This window comes from Bos indicus x Bos taurus, chromosome 17 (assembly GCF_003369695.1).
Source record: "Bos indicus x Bos taurus breed Angus x Brahman F1 hybrid chromosome 17, Bos_hybrid_MaternalHap_v2.0, whole genome shotgun sequence".
Lineage (NCBI taxonomy): Eukaryota > Metazoa > Chordata > Mammalia > Artiodactyla > Bovidae > Bos > Bos indicus x Bos taurus.
This window is the reverse complement of record NC_040092.1, coordinates 55313831-55329911: the sequence shown is the minus strand read 5'-3', so window position 1 is coordinate 55329911 and position 16081 is coordinate 55313831. Positions and strand designations below refer to the sequence as shown.

Genomic DNA, 16081 nt, shown 5'->3' with positions numbered 1-16081 from the left:
TTTCCAGGCAAGAGTACTGGAGGGGGTGCCATTGCTTGTCCGAACTCAAGATAGGGAACTAAAAATTATCAAGAAAGATTGCACTCTAAAGAACTAAGATCAGTTTTGCTTTGTTTTGGATCATAAAAGTCATCCTAGACTATAATTCACTTTCCATTTCTCATTTGGAAAAAGATTAGATCAGAGGGAAGAGTAATGAAAGGAATATAAATGTGACATCATAAACTGGTTGGAGGGCTTCCCTGGTGGCTCAAATGGCAAAGAATCTGCCTCCAGTGCAGGAGACCTGGGTTCCATCCCTGGTCGGAAGATCCCTTGGAGAAGAGTATGGCAACCCACTCCAGTGTTCTTGCCTGGAGGACCCTATGGACAGAGGAGCCTGGTGGGCTGCAGTCCATGGAGTCACAAAGAGTTGGACACGACTGATTAAGAAACTGGTTTTAACTGCAAGCTTTGATGATTTTGGTTACTTCACAAATTGTTTCGTTGATTTTGGTTACTTCACAAATTGTTTCATTGTTACACGTACAATTCCAAAAATCTGTGAAAATCTGAAGTTTTTTCATGTTTGACATCAAAACTCATTTGGCAGCCAAACCTGACTTCCCTAACAGGCTACCTATAGTCTTCATTTATCTTAGTAGTCATATATTTTGCTACAAAAGTGTTAATATATTTGATTGTAAGTACTGCCCCAAGCTGTATTGGTGTATGAGTTACATAATACTTTATCATGTATGAAAAATTCCAAATGCTGAAACATCTGGTCCCAAGAGTTACAGATAAGGAGTTATGAGCTGTATTAACTTGCTATAAGTAAAGTTCATAGTGAATATAAAGACAAATTTTGGATGGAACCTAGTGTTAGTATTGAGGGAATTTCTGCTGGAGACCCTGAGGAAGAGGGGTTCCTGCAAGTCATCATTCCACTAGCCTTTAGATAGAGCCAGGAAGAATTAAAAATGCATTCTGACACTGGTTAAAACAGTACAGAAGACTTTATTCAGGGCTGTTGCAGCAGGGGCCAAGGCTGTGGTGACAGGGGCAAGAGAATGGGCTCAGCTCCAACTACAGTGAAGACAGCTGAGGATGTATAGTCATTAAGCAGAGTGGAAGTGGGTCATTGGGGGATGGAAAATTACTGAGAAGACACTAAGATAGGGGGATGCTTGCCATGCTGACTTAACAGGATTCTTGCTGAAGGCCAGCAGGGTGATCAGATTCTGAGAGTAGGGGAATTCTTTCCAAAGTGACGCAGCAGGATTTTTACTAACAATGGACTAGTCAGGCTGAAGACAGGACCTAAGATACAAGGCCTACTGAGAAAGAGGGCTCAGAAGAACCTGGCTAAACTTTGGTTAAAATCAGAAGCTAGGCACAGTCTCTGTGCAGTTTACCACCTGTATTTCTAATATAGAAACTGACATCCTGAAGATATTGCCATAATTGTGTGTGTGTGTGTGTGTGTGTGCATGCTCAGTCATGTCCAACTCTTTGCAACCCCATGGGCTGGAGCCCACTGGGCTCCTCTGTGCACTGGTTTACCATCTGTATGGCAAGCAGGTGGGGCATGTATTTCAAGTAACATCTTGTCACCTTCTGGGTTAACAGCTGTAGGATGGCAGTTGGAAAAGGCAGAATATGAGATGAATTGGGTGTGCCCTGATGCTTAGAGCAAGAAGGTATCACAAGAAGGAACTTAGCTTCCAAGCAGAGATGGAAGGGAACAGAAAAATTGTGTATTAGGTACCTCACAACATTAGAAAAGCTAATTGCCTCTGTACCCTGAATGGCAGAAAAGTTCAGCATTGTTTTGAGGTGTGGGAGGTAGAAGGGGAAGCCCAGTAAAGATTTCTCTGCCAAGTGTTAGGCAGACAAAGGAACCCGACCTTGCAGTGATACCTGGATGCTGTGATTCCCAGCCCTGTTTTCAGTTGGTTTCACAGTAGCCTCCATTAGAGGAGGCAGGGTCCATTCAGAGGCAGGGTCCTGTGAAGAAGGAAAGCAGGCCAACTTTGGAAAATTTAGTCTAAAGAGAATGATTGTGATTCACAGCATATGGAACTGAAGCATATAGACAAGAAGTCTATTTCTGAGGGAACTGTACAGCCCAAGAAATGTACGCTTGGCCTTCAAACGATGGGCACCAAACTCACACCAGTGAGAAGTGGACTGTTTTCATAACGTTAACCTGTGCAGGGAACACCCCCAAACTCTCTTTCAGAGTCCTGGGAAGGGGGTGGGGGGGGGATGGATAGGAATAACTTTCCAGCTAGGGGGAGCCATGGAGAGCAAGGAAAAAGGGAAGTCCCTTGCCAGAGATTACACTCAGGTCTAATCAAGGAACTTTGTCCACTATGAGAGAATCTTCCAGGGTCTCTCTCCCAGGAGTATTCCACAGTTGACTTTGATGTGTTTCTCTTTATTCCATTTTCCAAATTGAGAGTTATTTGGGTATCCTATCCCCACTGCTGCTGCTGCTAAGTCGCTTCAGTCGTGTCCAACTCTGTGTGACTCCATAGACGACAGCCCACCAGGCTCCCCCATCCCTGGGATTCTCCAGGCAAGAACACTGGAGTGGGTTGCCATTTCCTTCTCCAATGCATGAAAGTGAAAAGTGAAAGTGAAGTCGTTCAGTCGTGTCCGACTCTTAGCGACCTCATGGACTGCAGCCTATCAGGCTCCTCCATCCATGGGATTTTCCAGGCGAGAGTACTGGAGTGGGTTGCCATTGCCTTCTTCGCCTATCCTTACTACACCATTATAAATGGACAGAGCAAATACAGTAAGACCCTTACATATGAATGAGTTCCCTTCCAAGAGCAAGTTGCTAAGTCCAACTTGTTCATAACTTCAGAGTTAGCCTATGTACCCAATTAACACAATCTGCTATGTATCACAGCTTTTACACTTGCTTCCTGGGCTTGAAATTAAGATGCTGTAGTGCTGTATACAGTAAAGCACACAAAAACACAACCGCTTCTAGAGGGTACATGCAGGTGACAATATACACTAGACATGTGAACTTATATGACTGGACAGCACAGGCACATTAGCATCTTTGAAGGTTCTTATGCAGGGGAGTTATATAATCTGTCATCAGTTTAAAGGTAGTCAGACTATGAGGGGTCACATCTACAACTGACAGACCTTGATGGAGATGCTGGATTTTGCACTGCATCAGAACTGGACAAGGAGAGGCTGAGTATGTTCTACGCATGGGAAGAAGGTTGGGCACAGATACTTCATAGCACAAGAAGAGGGCTGTGGCTAAGGCTGCTACCACCTTATCCTCCGACTGCTTTCATAATAAAGTTGTAGCTGGAATACGGCTTCCAGCCAGGGGTTACATTTCTCAACAACTAGGTTTAAGTAAATTCCCACACCCTACACCCTTGGGAATGTGATAAGACATGAGCCATTTCCAGGCAGGCCCAGCCCATAAAACCCTGCATGTGTTCACCAGGCACTTTCTGCTGCAGATCTGAATAGAGAAAACAAATGTGACTTGGAAGCCATGGCTGAAAATGGCAGAGAAATCCCCAGCTCATAAAGCCTTCTAGTTTATAATGCTCACTTCAGAACCATTAGCTGGAAGAGAAAACTTCCATATATTTAATCACTGTGTCTCTTGTTAAAAGAGGTTAGCCTAACCTAATGTAAAAAATGACAACCACCTTTCTCCTGGCAATCTTGGATCCTTCTCTTTGAATTCTTTGCTTTTATTTTTTAAATTAATGTATAATATCATTTTTTAAATATAGTATTCCCTTAAACATCCAGTAAGTAAACTTACTGTGGCTTGGAACAACCCTGAATATACCACACCACACCACTATATGTATCTCAGTTACTTAGGCAACTATATCAAAACACACGCAGTTTTTGAAACAGCTTTTTATTAAACAGCAAAGCGTAACTGCAACACAATTTTAAATGTTTGAAAATTAGGTCACAAAGAGATGCAAAATGTTTGCAGTATGACTATTATATATTCATACAGCTAAAGTCATCAAATCTTACACCAATACAAACATAAGATTATTCCATGATTAGCCTAAATTTAATAACTATAAACTATATTAGTGGATTTCTTTTCCTATTTAACATTTTAATTAACTACTGATTTCCTTACCAAATGGAACCTACTAAACTAAATTTTAAAAAACGGTTAAGTAACTAAAATTCTGCAAACCAGTAGTTGGGTTTGCAGAAACTTCTGGGAGAAGTAGATAAAATACTGAGAAAGCATCAATTAGTTTACATGTAAAACTCTCCCATCTTATTCATGACTCTGATACTAATCCACTCTTAATGGACTTTGCAAAATTGATCTGCTGGTACTACAAATAAACCTGAGACCAAACTCTATTCTCTTCCAGGTGTGGTTTACGTAAGGTTAGCCAAACTTAATCCATTTTTTAAAATGTTCCTTCCAAAATCCAATCTGTGCCAGAGAGAACATAAATCTGGAGTAGAAACATGTGGAGTTGGTTACAGGTACTTACGAAGTACTTTTCCCACCCTATTTCTATTTTTCCTCAAAATTTTCTATTTCAAACACACACACACAACCAGAACTCATCTTTTCAGATACCAAGTGGGTTATTTTGTGCAAAGGAAGTTTTTAATAACAAATCTTCCCCATACCATAATTCAAAGAAAAATCTTCATTTTTATAGCCTCCATTTTCAATTAATGTAAGAGAAACCTACTATCCTTACTACTACTAAACATAATAAATAAGCCCTAACTGAGAAAGTATCTTATTTTGGTTAAGTTTCAACAGTTAGAGTTCAGGCTACTCTCCTAGATGATTAGCTACTGAAATTACTTTTTACAAACGTGAAACCAATTTTTTCCCTAGGGGAAGGAAAAACAGGAAGAAAGCAAATGGAAGAGAGGCACACGATGGTAGACAGGGTAAATAAAGCTGTGCATTTAGTACATGATTTTGGTTACTTTTTCACAACACGGTAGTTACTTGCTTGTATCTCTATGCCTATAATATAAGACAATGCTAACCCTATAAATCAAAACAAACTTGATAAAACATTCATTTTCAAGTTTCATAAATATATGCATTTCTAATTATAAAGTCTCTACATTTGCACATTTTCATAGACTAACATCATACACAAACTCATGGAAGTCTTCTGTTATGCTCTTAATTTTGCCTAGATCTGACATTATCTTCATAAATACTCAGTGAAGCCACAAACAAAAGTACTGTAACTTTTGGAATCTATCCAAGTTTTAAAGAAAAAAAAAGATCAGCAGCAATTCCGTAAGACGTAAGAGATATCAATCCCTTATTTTCTTTTGCTTTTTGTGTCAGTTGTTTGAAAAACACTAGAAGCTGACATGAGGTTTTCTATATATTGTCCGAGAACTTGGTTTTCTGATTTTAGCTTCAGATTTTCTTCCTTAACTGCATCTACTCTTGCAGACAGATCTATATCAAAAATTAAAAAGTGAAATATCAATAAAGTGATGACAATGACTCCATATTACATACTGCTTATTAAGATTTACTCTTAAATACCACAGTCCTTGAATTTTCTGTTTTTAAATTAAGACTACTTTAGAAGTTATGTAAACAAAGTAAGCTGAGTACGAATCAAGAGCCAAATTCCTAAAAAGAGATTTCACATTAGGTTAAATGTTATACTTTGCAAACAGCATTTTTGTTAAGTAGTTAATTCTTAAAATGGCTATTTTTTTAAAATACTGTTTTTAAAATGTGAAGTTTGGTTCATATCTTAGCATCATAAAACTGTAATTCTTAAGTAGAAGTGTTTAAAAAAATGTAGTAGGTGAACATAACTAAATTTACATACTGGATATAGGCCGTCAGTTTCCAAGCAATTCATCATTTTGTATTTTTGCATTAGCAAGAAATTCAAAAGAGCAGGCCTTGACGATGAAGAGATACTACGTCTGTTCAGTCACTCAGCAGCTGAGTTACTCAGCGCCTTCTAGTAGACAAGCACTTTTCCAGTAGCGATAGTAACAAAAAGGCCCTGCCCTTACAGAGTTGACACTGTGGTGTGCGTGTGAGCACAGGTGCATTTAGGGGGCTCTGGAGAAAAAGCAAGAAGGATAAGGATCACAGGAAGCAAAGGGAAGTGGTCCTTCTATAGTGTAGCCAAGGACAGCTGTTCTGATTAAGGAAATTTCACCAGAGACCTAAAGGAAGTGAGGGAACAAGTCACACAGATATGCAAATGACTAAGGGTGAGTCAAACACAGGGAAACAGCAACTGCTAAGACCCTGAGGAGAAGCAAGGAGGCTGGAGTGTCTAAGGTAGGATGATTGAGTCAAGAGTGCAACAGGACTCTGAGAGGTAAAAGGGAAATAAGAGACTTCCAGAAAGGGACTTGGTTTTCATTACCCATGAGAAGGGAAGCCACTGGAGTGACATGATCTGCTCAACCTGATTTTAAAAAACCACCACCTCGTAAATTCATCCAAAACCAAAAGATATTTTGGTGGTGCAATTGACTTTATAGAAGACATTTAGAAAATGAAAAGACTCAGGTTAAGTTCCCTTATAATTTCTGTGGCTAATACACTGTTTTTACTTTCATTTAAACTTTATTAAAGTGGACCATTCAGGGACTTAAAAGGGGTGTTCCTATTATGTTAGACCTTAAAGAGGGAAGCACAAGAACACTATTTGACTTCCTTATTGAGACAGAACTGTGTTTTAAAAATCACCAGTCAAAGCTAGAGGCAGGAGAAACAAACCACTGAAGTAAACTTTGAAGTTTATACATTTTAAAACTGGGCACAGTAACAAAATTTAGCAACATAAATGCTTACAATTTCAATACCTGGATGTTAGTCAAGAAAACTGCAAAATGCAAGCTAACCTTCAAGTGTGTGTTGGAGTTCCAATACTTGATTAATAAGTCGTGTTTTTTCCTCCAGTTCCACCTGATTTTCAGCATCAACTGCTGTAATGAAAAGGTTCAGATTTACTATTATTAACTACCATTTGTGTAGTACAGCACATAAAAGATCTGCAAAATGTTTTACATTTATTATCTTCCTTGACTTACACAAAAGCCCTGTAAAATAAAAGATGGATCCTACATCACAGATGACAACACCAAAGTGAAGGTAAAGTGCTTTACCAACATCTTACAGTTAAAGAATGGAAGCTGCCTTAAATTCTTTCTAGAACTAGATAGGATTATAAATAAGTACAACTGGCTAAGATCAAGCCTTCCTTCTAAATACTGCTTCTCTGCTCTTTCCATTGCTTAATAAAGCAATGTGTCTGCCACAAAACATATAAAAAGGAAAACAAAGAACATACCATCCATGTCAGCATTCATCATCTTCGGTAACAAACTTCTGTGCCTTGGATACAAAATTCTTGATGAATGGTCTGCAATAAGAAAAAGAAACATAGATATCACTCAGTCCAAAAAAGATATTAAACCTCCTTTACACATAGCATTATTAAAGAATTAACTAAATACAAATGGAATAAAAATAATGTTTGATAAAACTACCCCAAGTCTTCCCACGTAGCCAGCATTAGGGCTGTTCTCCCGCACATGTGTAAACATGGTTTTAATTCTCTGGTTCTCTGTACTTCAGAGAAAGTTTTAGGTAAGACATGTAGATGGGTATAGACGCGCACACACACGCAGATGACCCTTCACCAAGGTTTTGAACCATGCAGGTCCACTTACACTCAGATTTTTTTCAATAAACACTATTACAGAACTACTCGACCTGCAGTTGATTCAATCTGCAGATGTGGAATTGGATATACGAAGGGTTGACTATAAAGTTGTATGTGGATTTTCAATTGTGCAGAGGGTCAGCACCCCTGATACCCTTGTTGTTGAAGGGTCAACTGAATAAAAATGTGTGTACACACACACACACGTCTGCTGATACATATATCCAAATAGACTGATCACAAAAATTTTTCTCAAAAATTCTGTAAGTTATTCAATCCTTTATAGTATTTGAAGACCATACAAATTACTCCTCTCCATTTAATCAAAGTGTCTTCATAATTGAAGAGGAAGGGTGTTAGCAGTGAAAACTTGATTCGGCCCTTGCCCAAGAGAAGAGCACTTTCATACCACTTCAACTACTTGTCTGGGAGGGACGACAGAGCTAACAGTCAAAAGCAAAAGTAAGTGACTTTGGGACTACTCAGCAACAACAGCCAACAACTTGGCTATTTCCCCTGTTACATAATACAGGTATCTCCAGGTTTTAAGTTTTACTTAATGCCAGTGCACTTGTATAAAAGACCTACATTAGGACCTGGTTTTGCTAAACAAAAAAAATCTGCGAGAGTTTTCGCTTTCATGAAAAAAGGCAAAAAGCAAAAAAAGCCTTCAGTGTTTAGCAACAGGGTGTTAGAAACAGCGCTCACTGTGAGCGCCCCTGCCCCGAGAACTACACTCAGCATCTCAGCATCAAGCTGCCGTAGCTCTGAACTGTGTCTGTGAGCATCTGTCCTTTCTCCCTCTTTTGTGCATCTGTTAGCAAGGTGTGTCCTAAGACAACTGCTTCATCACTTTATGCCATTTCAGCTTCTAAGAGGTAGGAATGGTCTCCTTTCAGAGAGGAGGGAGAAACCTGTATATTAAATGCTCCAAATACCTAATATTCAGTCTTTTTAAAAAACACACCTGAAATAGGATTTTCATGACAGCTGACAAGAGATAATACACAAGTCAAAGCAACAGATAAACACAAAATCAATGCACTCGATTTTAAAGTCAGATCTAGTATAGGGATGGGTTATACTTCTTTTGCCTCTGTTTTCATCTAATACTAAAACCAAAAAAGTCTTCCATAAAAGCAAAGTGTTCCAGACCGATTAATGTAGTAGGTAAGGAAAAGAAGCCCGTTTCTGAAATTCTGGCCACATATAACCCAAACAATCGAAAAATCTATGCATGGCTCATCAACAGCTTGACTTTGAAAAAATTTAATAAGGCATAAAATGGGGTGGAGGGGATTTATTAAAGGAAAAATTATTCTCAGAAAAGCACATCAAGATTGGGGAGGAAGAAGAGCACAAAATCAGGGCATGAGGACAGTGCTACAGAATGTATCACATAACCCAGGAGAGCACTACTCACAGCACAGTCCATGTAAGACTGCCCTGAGGGCTGAACAATGCAAAACCTGCCCAACTATACATAGCATCCCTGTGCAAAACAGCATTCCCCTTTAATAAAGCCGACCAGAGCACTACCAGCTGTCTCTACATGACAACAACAAAAAGACAAGTAGCCCATTTTTCTTACTGTGATGTGATCAAATAGATGGGTCTCAAAACACTACTAGTATATATTCCAAGTCTATCATGAAATTTAGAGTAATAAACAGATTTACTGTATATATGGGATCAAAAGATTTGTTGAGCTCTTCATAGCAAAGTATTTCAGCCATGGATTTTATTTCCTTCAAAATAGGACCAATCCTCAAACTTTGCAATGCCTAAATTAGCACAGTAGTATGTCATAATATGCACTCGACACAAAACTGACCTTTTCAACCATAAAATTACAGGGAGGCCTGGCGTGCTGCGATTTATGGGGTCGCAAAGAGTCGGAGACAACTGAGCGACTGATCTGATCTGATAGTTACTATCATATCAATCCAATTCTATGTCAAGTGTGCTCTTAAAATAGTTCATTTTCAACTCCTGCTCATACACATAAATCCAAATCTGACATGAAAAGAGACTCCACACCAAAGTATCTCTAGTGTGGGAACACCGAAATAAACATGAGGTGCTAAGGCTGGTCTGTTCATCGAAAATGTACCTTAGCTCTCCACAATGGATACAATTGTCTGGGATTCCTCAATTCTGACCTAAGCTGAGGTCAGATCTCATAAAACTTTTTCAAAAGTCACAGTAAATTTTGGTGCCTATCTTTACCTAACCTTGGTCAGTAGAAGAGAATCTAGAATTATTTTGATAATTAAGTCCAGGGAGCAGAAGTATGGAGAGAACGAGGGTCTAGAAACGTGGCAAATATTAGTATAGAGCCATTTTCCATACCCACACAGTCAGCTGTGACCAAAGGCTATCATCTTACCAAATACACCTCTACTTTCTTTTCTGGCACGGCCAACAGGACCATAACATCCTCTTCATAAGAAGCAATTTGCGTGAGTGCTAAGTCCCTTCAGTCGTATCTGACTCTGCAACCCTATGGACTATAGCCCACCAGGCTCCTCTGTCCACGGGATTCTCCAGGCAAGAATATGGGAGTGGACTGCCAAGCCCTCCTCCAGGGGATCTGACCCATGGATCAAACACACATCTCTTGTGCCTTCTGCACTGGCACATGGGTTCTTTACCACTAGTGCCACCTGGTAAGCTAAAGAGGCAGTTAGCACAGTGATTAAGAGCATGGACTTAGACAGTTACTGTTGTTCAGTCACCCAGTAGTGTTACAGACTCTGTGACCCCATGGACTACAGCATGCCAGGCCTCCCTGTTCCTCACCATCTCCCCAAGTGTGCCCAAGTTCATGGCCATTGCATTGGTGATGCCATCCAGCCATCTCATCCTCTAACGCCCTCTTCTCCTTCTGCCCTATAAGTCCCTGCTGGATTTAGATTATAGTGATAGTGAAGTTGCTCAGTCGTGTCCAGCTCTTTGTGACCCCGTGGACTGTAGCCTACCAGGCTTCTCCATCCATGGGATTCTCCAGGCTAGAATACTGGGGTGGGTTACCATTTCCTTTTCCAGGGGCTCTTCCCAACCCAGGGATCGAACCCGGGTCTCCTGCATTGGAGGAAGATGCTTTAACCTCTGAGCCACCAGGGAAGCCCACATTTGGATTCAATTCCCACCTCTCCTACTTAGGTAAACATCTCAGTCTCAGGTTCTTCATCTGTAAAACGAGGGTAAAAACAGTATGTACCTCACAGTTTTGTTGTGAGAATTTCATGAGTTGATATATTTAATGTGAGTATTGTTGCAGTCACATTATATTTGGAGCCACCTGGGGAGCCCAATATATAATGTAACTGCAACAATACTCATTAATGTTAGCTATTGTCCTTTTCATTATAGGGGACTGGAATGCAAAAGTAGGAAGTCAAGAAATACCTGGAATAACAGGCAAATTTGGCCTTGGAGGACAGAATGAAGCAAGGCAAAGACCAACAGAGTTTTGCCAAGAGCACGCACTGGTCATAGCAAACACCCTCTTCCAACAACACAAGAGAAGACTCTATACATGGACATCACGAGATGGTCAATATCAAAATCAGACTGATTATATTCCTTTGCAGCCAAAGATGGAGAAGCTCCATACAGTCAGCAAAAACAAGACTGGGAGCTGACTGTGGCTCAGATCATGAACTCCTTATTGCCAAATTCAGACTTAAACTGAAGAAAGTATGGAAAACCACTAGACATTCAGGTATGACCTAAATCAAATCCCTTATGATTATACAGCAGAAGTGATAAATAGATTCCAGGGATTCGATCTGATAGAGTGCCTGGAGAACTATGGACGGAGGTTCGTGATATTGTACAGGAGGCAGGGAGCAAGACCATCCCCAAGGAAAAGGAATGCAAAATGGTTGTCTAAGGAAGCCTTACAAATGGCTGTGAATAGAAGTGAAAGGCAAAGGAGAAAAGGAAAGACATATCCATTTGAATGCAGAGTTCCAAAGAACAGTAAGGAGAGATAAGAAAGCCTTCCTCAGCCATCAATGCAAAGAAGTAGAGGAAAACAATAGAATGGGAAAGTCCAGAGATCTCTTTGGAGAAGGAAATGGCAACCCACTCCAGTGTTCTTGCCTGGAGAATCCCAGGGACAGGGGAGCCTGGTGGGCTGCCGTCTATGGGGTCGCACAGAGTCAGACACGACTGAAGCGACTTAGCAGCAGCAGTAGCAGCAGAGATCTCTTCAAAAAAATGAGAGATACCAAGGGAACACTTAATGCAAAGATGGGCACAATAAAGGACAGAAATGGCAGGGACCTAACAGAAGCAGAAGATATTAAGAAGAGGTGGCAAGAATACACAGAAGACCTGTACAAAAAAGATCTTCACGACCCAGATAATCACGATAGTATGATCAATCACCTAGAGCCAGACATCCTGGAATGTGAAGTCAAGTAGGCCTTAGGAAGCATCACTATGAACAAAGATAGTGGAGGTGATGGAATTCCAGTTGAGCTATTTCAAATCCTAAAAGATGATGCTGCAAAAGTGCTGCACTGAATATGTCAGCAAATTTGGGAAACTCAGCAGTGGCCACAGAACTGGAAAAGGTCAGTTTTCATTCCAATCCCAAAGAAAGGCAATGCCAAAGAATATTCAAACTATTGCACAATTGCACTCATCTCACACACTAGTAAAGTAATGCTCAAAATTCTCCAAGCCAGGCTTCAACAGTATGTGAACCATGAACTTCCAGATGGTCAAGCTGGATTTAGAAAAGGCAGAGGAACCAGAGATCAAATTGCCAATATCTGCTGGATCATGGAAAAAGCAAGAGAGTTCCAGAAAAACATCTACATCTGCTTTATTGACTATGCCAAAGCCTTTAACTGTGTGGACCACAACAAACTCTGGGAAATTCTTAAAGAGATGGGAATACCAGACCACCTGACCTGCCTCTTGAGAAATCCGTATGCAAGTCAGGAAGCAACAGCACTGGACAGGGAACAACAGACTGGTTCCAAATAGGGAAAGGAGTACCTCAAGGCTGTATATTGTCACCCTGCTTATTTAACTTATATGCAGAATACATCATGAGAAACCCTGGGCTGGATGAAGCACAAGCTGGAATCAAGATTGCCAGGAGAAATATCAATAACCTCAGATATGCAGATGACACCACTCTTACGACAGAAAGTGAAGAACTAAAGAGCCTCTTGATGAAAGTGAAAGAGGAGACTGAAAAAGTTGGCTTAAAACTCAACATTCAGAAAACTAAGATCATGGCATCCAGTTCTATCACTTCATGGCAAATAGATGGGGAAACAGTGACAGACTTTATTTTGGCTCCAAAAATCATTGCAGATGGTGACTGCAGCCATGAAATTAAAGGATGCTTACTTCTTGGAAGAAAAGTTATGACCAACCTAGACAGCTATTAAAAGCAGAGACATTGCCAACAAAGGTTCGTCTAGTCAAAGCTATGGTTTTTCCAGTGGTCATGTATGGATGTGAGAGTTGGACTATAAACAAAGTGAAAAGTCAAAGTGAAGTCACTCAGTTGTGTCCGACTCTTTGCGACCCCATGGACTGCAGCCTATCAGGCTCCTCCGTCCATGGGATTTTCCAGGCAAGAGTGCTGGAGTGGATTGCCATTTCCTTCTCCAGGGGATCTTCCCAACCCAGGAGTCGAACCTGGGTCTCCCACATTGCAGGCAGACGCTAAAGCTGAGCGCCAAAGAATTGATGCTTTTGAACTGTGGTGTTGAAGAAGACTCTTGAGAGTCCCTTGGACTGCAAGGAGATCCACCAGTCCATCCTAAAGGAAATCAGTCCTGAATGTTCATTGGAAGGACTGATGCTGAAGCTGAAACTCCAATACTTGGCCACTTGATGTGAAGAACTGACTCATTTGAAAAGACCCTGATGTTGGGAAAGATTGAAGGCAGGAGGAGAAGGGGGCAACAGAGGATGAGACAGTTGGATGGCATCACCGACTTGATGGACATGAGTTTGAGCAAGCTCTGGGAGCTGGGGATGGGACAGGGAGGCCTGACGTGCTGCAGTCCATGGGGTCACAAAGAGTCGGATGCGACTGAGCGACTGAACTGAACTGTATCGTCTCTGCCTTTTAGCTCTAATACAAGTCACAAAAAGAATTTTAGAAAAAAAATCTACAATCTAAATCTGATTTTCACAAATAAGCCAGGGCCAAGATGATAATGGCGTACCCACGATCATAGTAGTAGTTACACAGAGCCAAGACTACATATAGTCAACGTCCCAGTCTAGTTTTTCCCACATCACCACTGGTATGCTCGCATCTGAGACCTGAGCTTTTGAGACTTTTCTCTGATATCCACAACCACTCACTTTTCTACATCTAAAACTGATTGTCATCATCTATGATCCATTTATTAATGAGCTAGTAAGACTACGAAATGGAGAAGGCAGTGGCAACCCACTCCAGTACTCTTGCCTGGAAAATCCCATGGACGGAGGAGCCTGGTGGGCTGCAGTCCATGGGGTCGCTAAGAGTCAGACACGACTGAGCGACTTCACTTTCACTTTTCACTTTCATGCATTGGAGAAGGAAATGGCAACCTACTCCAGTGTTCTTGCCTGGAGAATCCCAGGGATGGGGGAGCCTAGTGGGCTGCCGTCTACGGGGTCGCACAAAGTCAAACACAACTGAAGTGACTTAGCAGCAGCAGCAAGACTACTAAAAGTCACTGTGCTTTAATATACTAAATGTTTTACACATATTATTAGTTCATCAAATCAACAGGACATGGCAATTTATAAATGTGGACACAATCTCAGAAAGGCTACGTATTTTTCTTAGATTTTACAGCCAAAGTCTGTATCAAGAATTTGAACTCAGATCTAACTATAAAATCCCTGTATTACACAACAGAAGGCACTTTAACATGGCCTTAATCTAAATCTGCAAAACATTTTACAACCCTTAATGTCAAATTTTCTTGCTATTTCTGCTATCTAAAAACCTAAATGTAAGTTCCATACCCTTCAAGTTGCATCGACTATCAAAGTTTTTTCAGGTACCTTCAAATTCTGACTTGTTCTGGTTAAATAAATCCAATTTTAAATTCTTCAAAATTAAGGGATTGATTGCCCAAACAAGGATTTGCTCATAAACGGGATCCCCAGAGTGGCTAGCTATGCTGGCTTTAATCAATGAATGAGTACAGGCACAGAATATAAAAGCATAGCTTTATCTCAGGTACAGATTCAGCGTTGGAAACACAGCATCTGTCCTTAATATTATTACGTCATAGTACCAGAATCGATACATTAAACAACAAAACCCTGTCTTTCAGGGATGTCCCTTGTTTCTCCTCCAATCCTAACTCCCCTAGATGTGTCCATGAAGACCTTGAGAAAGATGGTCATTGAGAAACTAAACCGAGAGCTACTTTCAGAGCCTAACAAGATGCCGCCAATCCTGGTTTTACCGCTCTCTTGCCTCCCTCCCCGCCTGGGCGTCCTTTCCCCCCATCTCCGAGTTCTCAGCAGGTCCAGGCGAGCCAGGTCCCATCCCACCCGAACACTCCCTCCCACAGTCCCATTTCAGGGCTGGACAGAGTCCTTAGACTCCGGAGCGGCGGGGACAAGGCGACAGCAAGCCCGCGCGAAGGACCGGCGGCGACCCTCCACAAAGGAACCTCTGGGCCCAGTACTGAGAGGATGAGAAAGAGAGGTTGCGCAGGAGTTCTCCGGGGAGCCAGGCCTCAGCCGCCCATCAAATGCCTAGGCGCTCTTCCCCGGTCCCCGATGCGCCGGCCAGCGTCCAGCCCACCCCGCCCTCCAGGCCCTCAGCAGTATAGAGGCCGCAATTCCAGCCGCCGAAGCCGGGCCCTTCGAGGTCCATGACAACCCTCACCTGCCTTCTGAGGCGCCGGCAGGGGGAGGGCTCGGTAAGACGCCTCAGGCCTGAACACTTGGACCAACTGGCACCGGCAGCCCCACCCTTTCCGCCCACAGAGCGTGCGCCGAGCCAGGAGTCCCGCCCCTGCCTGCCCTGTTGCCAGCCAATCACCACTCAAGAAAACACGCCTGCGCATTAGCTTCCCGACGCCCCAATCGTCCTATCCCAAAGCCTCAGATCCACCTTTTGCCATAACAAAAGGACAGGACAGTGGTATCCAATCAGAGTTGAGATCGTTGTAGGCGGGTCCGGGAAGAGCAACAGCCAATGACAGTACATTAGCTAAGGTAAGCGTGTGAAAGCCTGTCCGATAGAGGTAGCTTCTCAAGTCTCAGCAGGTCCCTGAAAATGGGGTCAAGAAATCTGTGGTAAATTCTGACAGCTGTCAGGAATGAGGTCGGTAAAACTGAACTCTGCGCCAGAGAGAGAAATCCTTCAAATTTAAGACAAGGGCATG

At 41.8% G+C, this 16081-nt stretch overlaps 1 protein-coding gene and 1 long non-coding RNA gene across 4 annotated transcripts in view; one reads left to right on the top strand and one right to left on the bottom strand.

Annotated features, from left to right (window-relative positions):
• Positions 1-3882: 3882 nt before the first annotated feature.
• SCOC (short coiled-coil protein) overlaps positions 3883-16081 on the bottom strand; it is a 39385-nt gene continuing 27186 nt past the window's right edge. Inside the window, exons 1-4 of one of the 3 annotated variants that reach the window (XM_027567397.1) lie at positions 15580-15775; positions 7326-7397; positions 6877-6960; positions 3883-5455 (exon numbers count right to left, since the gene is read on the bottom strand). In XM_027567397.1, coding sequence (XP_027423198.1) covers positions 5313-5455; positions 6877-6960; positions 7326-7397; positions 15580-15760 — 480 coding nt within the window. In that variant the 5' untranslated portion in view covers positions 15761-15775 and the 3' untranslated portion in view covers positions 3883-5312. Of the gene's footprint in view, positions 5456-6876; positions 6961-7325; positions 7398-15579; positions 15776-16081 lie in introns of those variants that run through there. The other 2 variants (XM_027567398.1, XM_027567400.1) reach the window with 2 other exon arrangements.
• The window catches only part of LOC113907787, an 84970-nt gene continuing 84717 nt past the window's right edge, over positions 15829-16081 (top strand). Inside the window, exon 1 of the long non-coding RNA XR_003515277.1 lies at positions 15829-15911. This is a non-coding gene — a long non-coding RNA (uncharacterized LOC113907787). The remainder of the gene's footprint in view (positions 15912-16081) is intronic.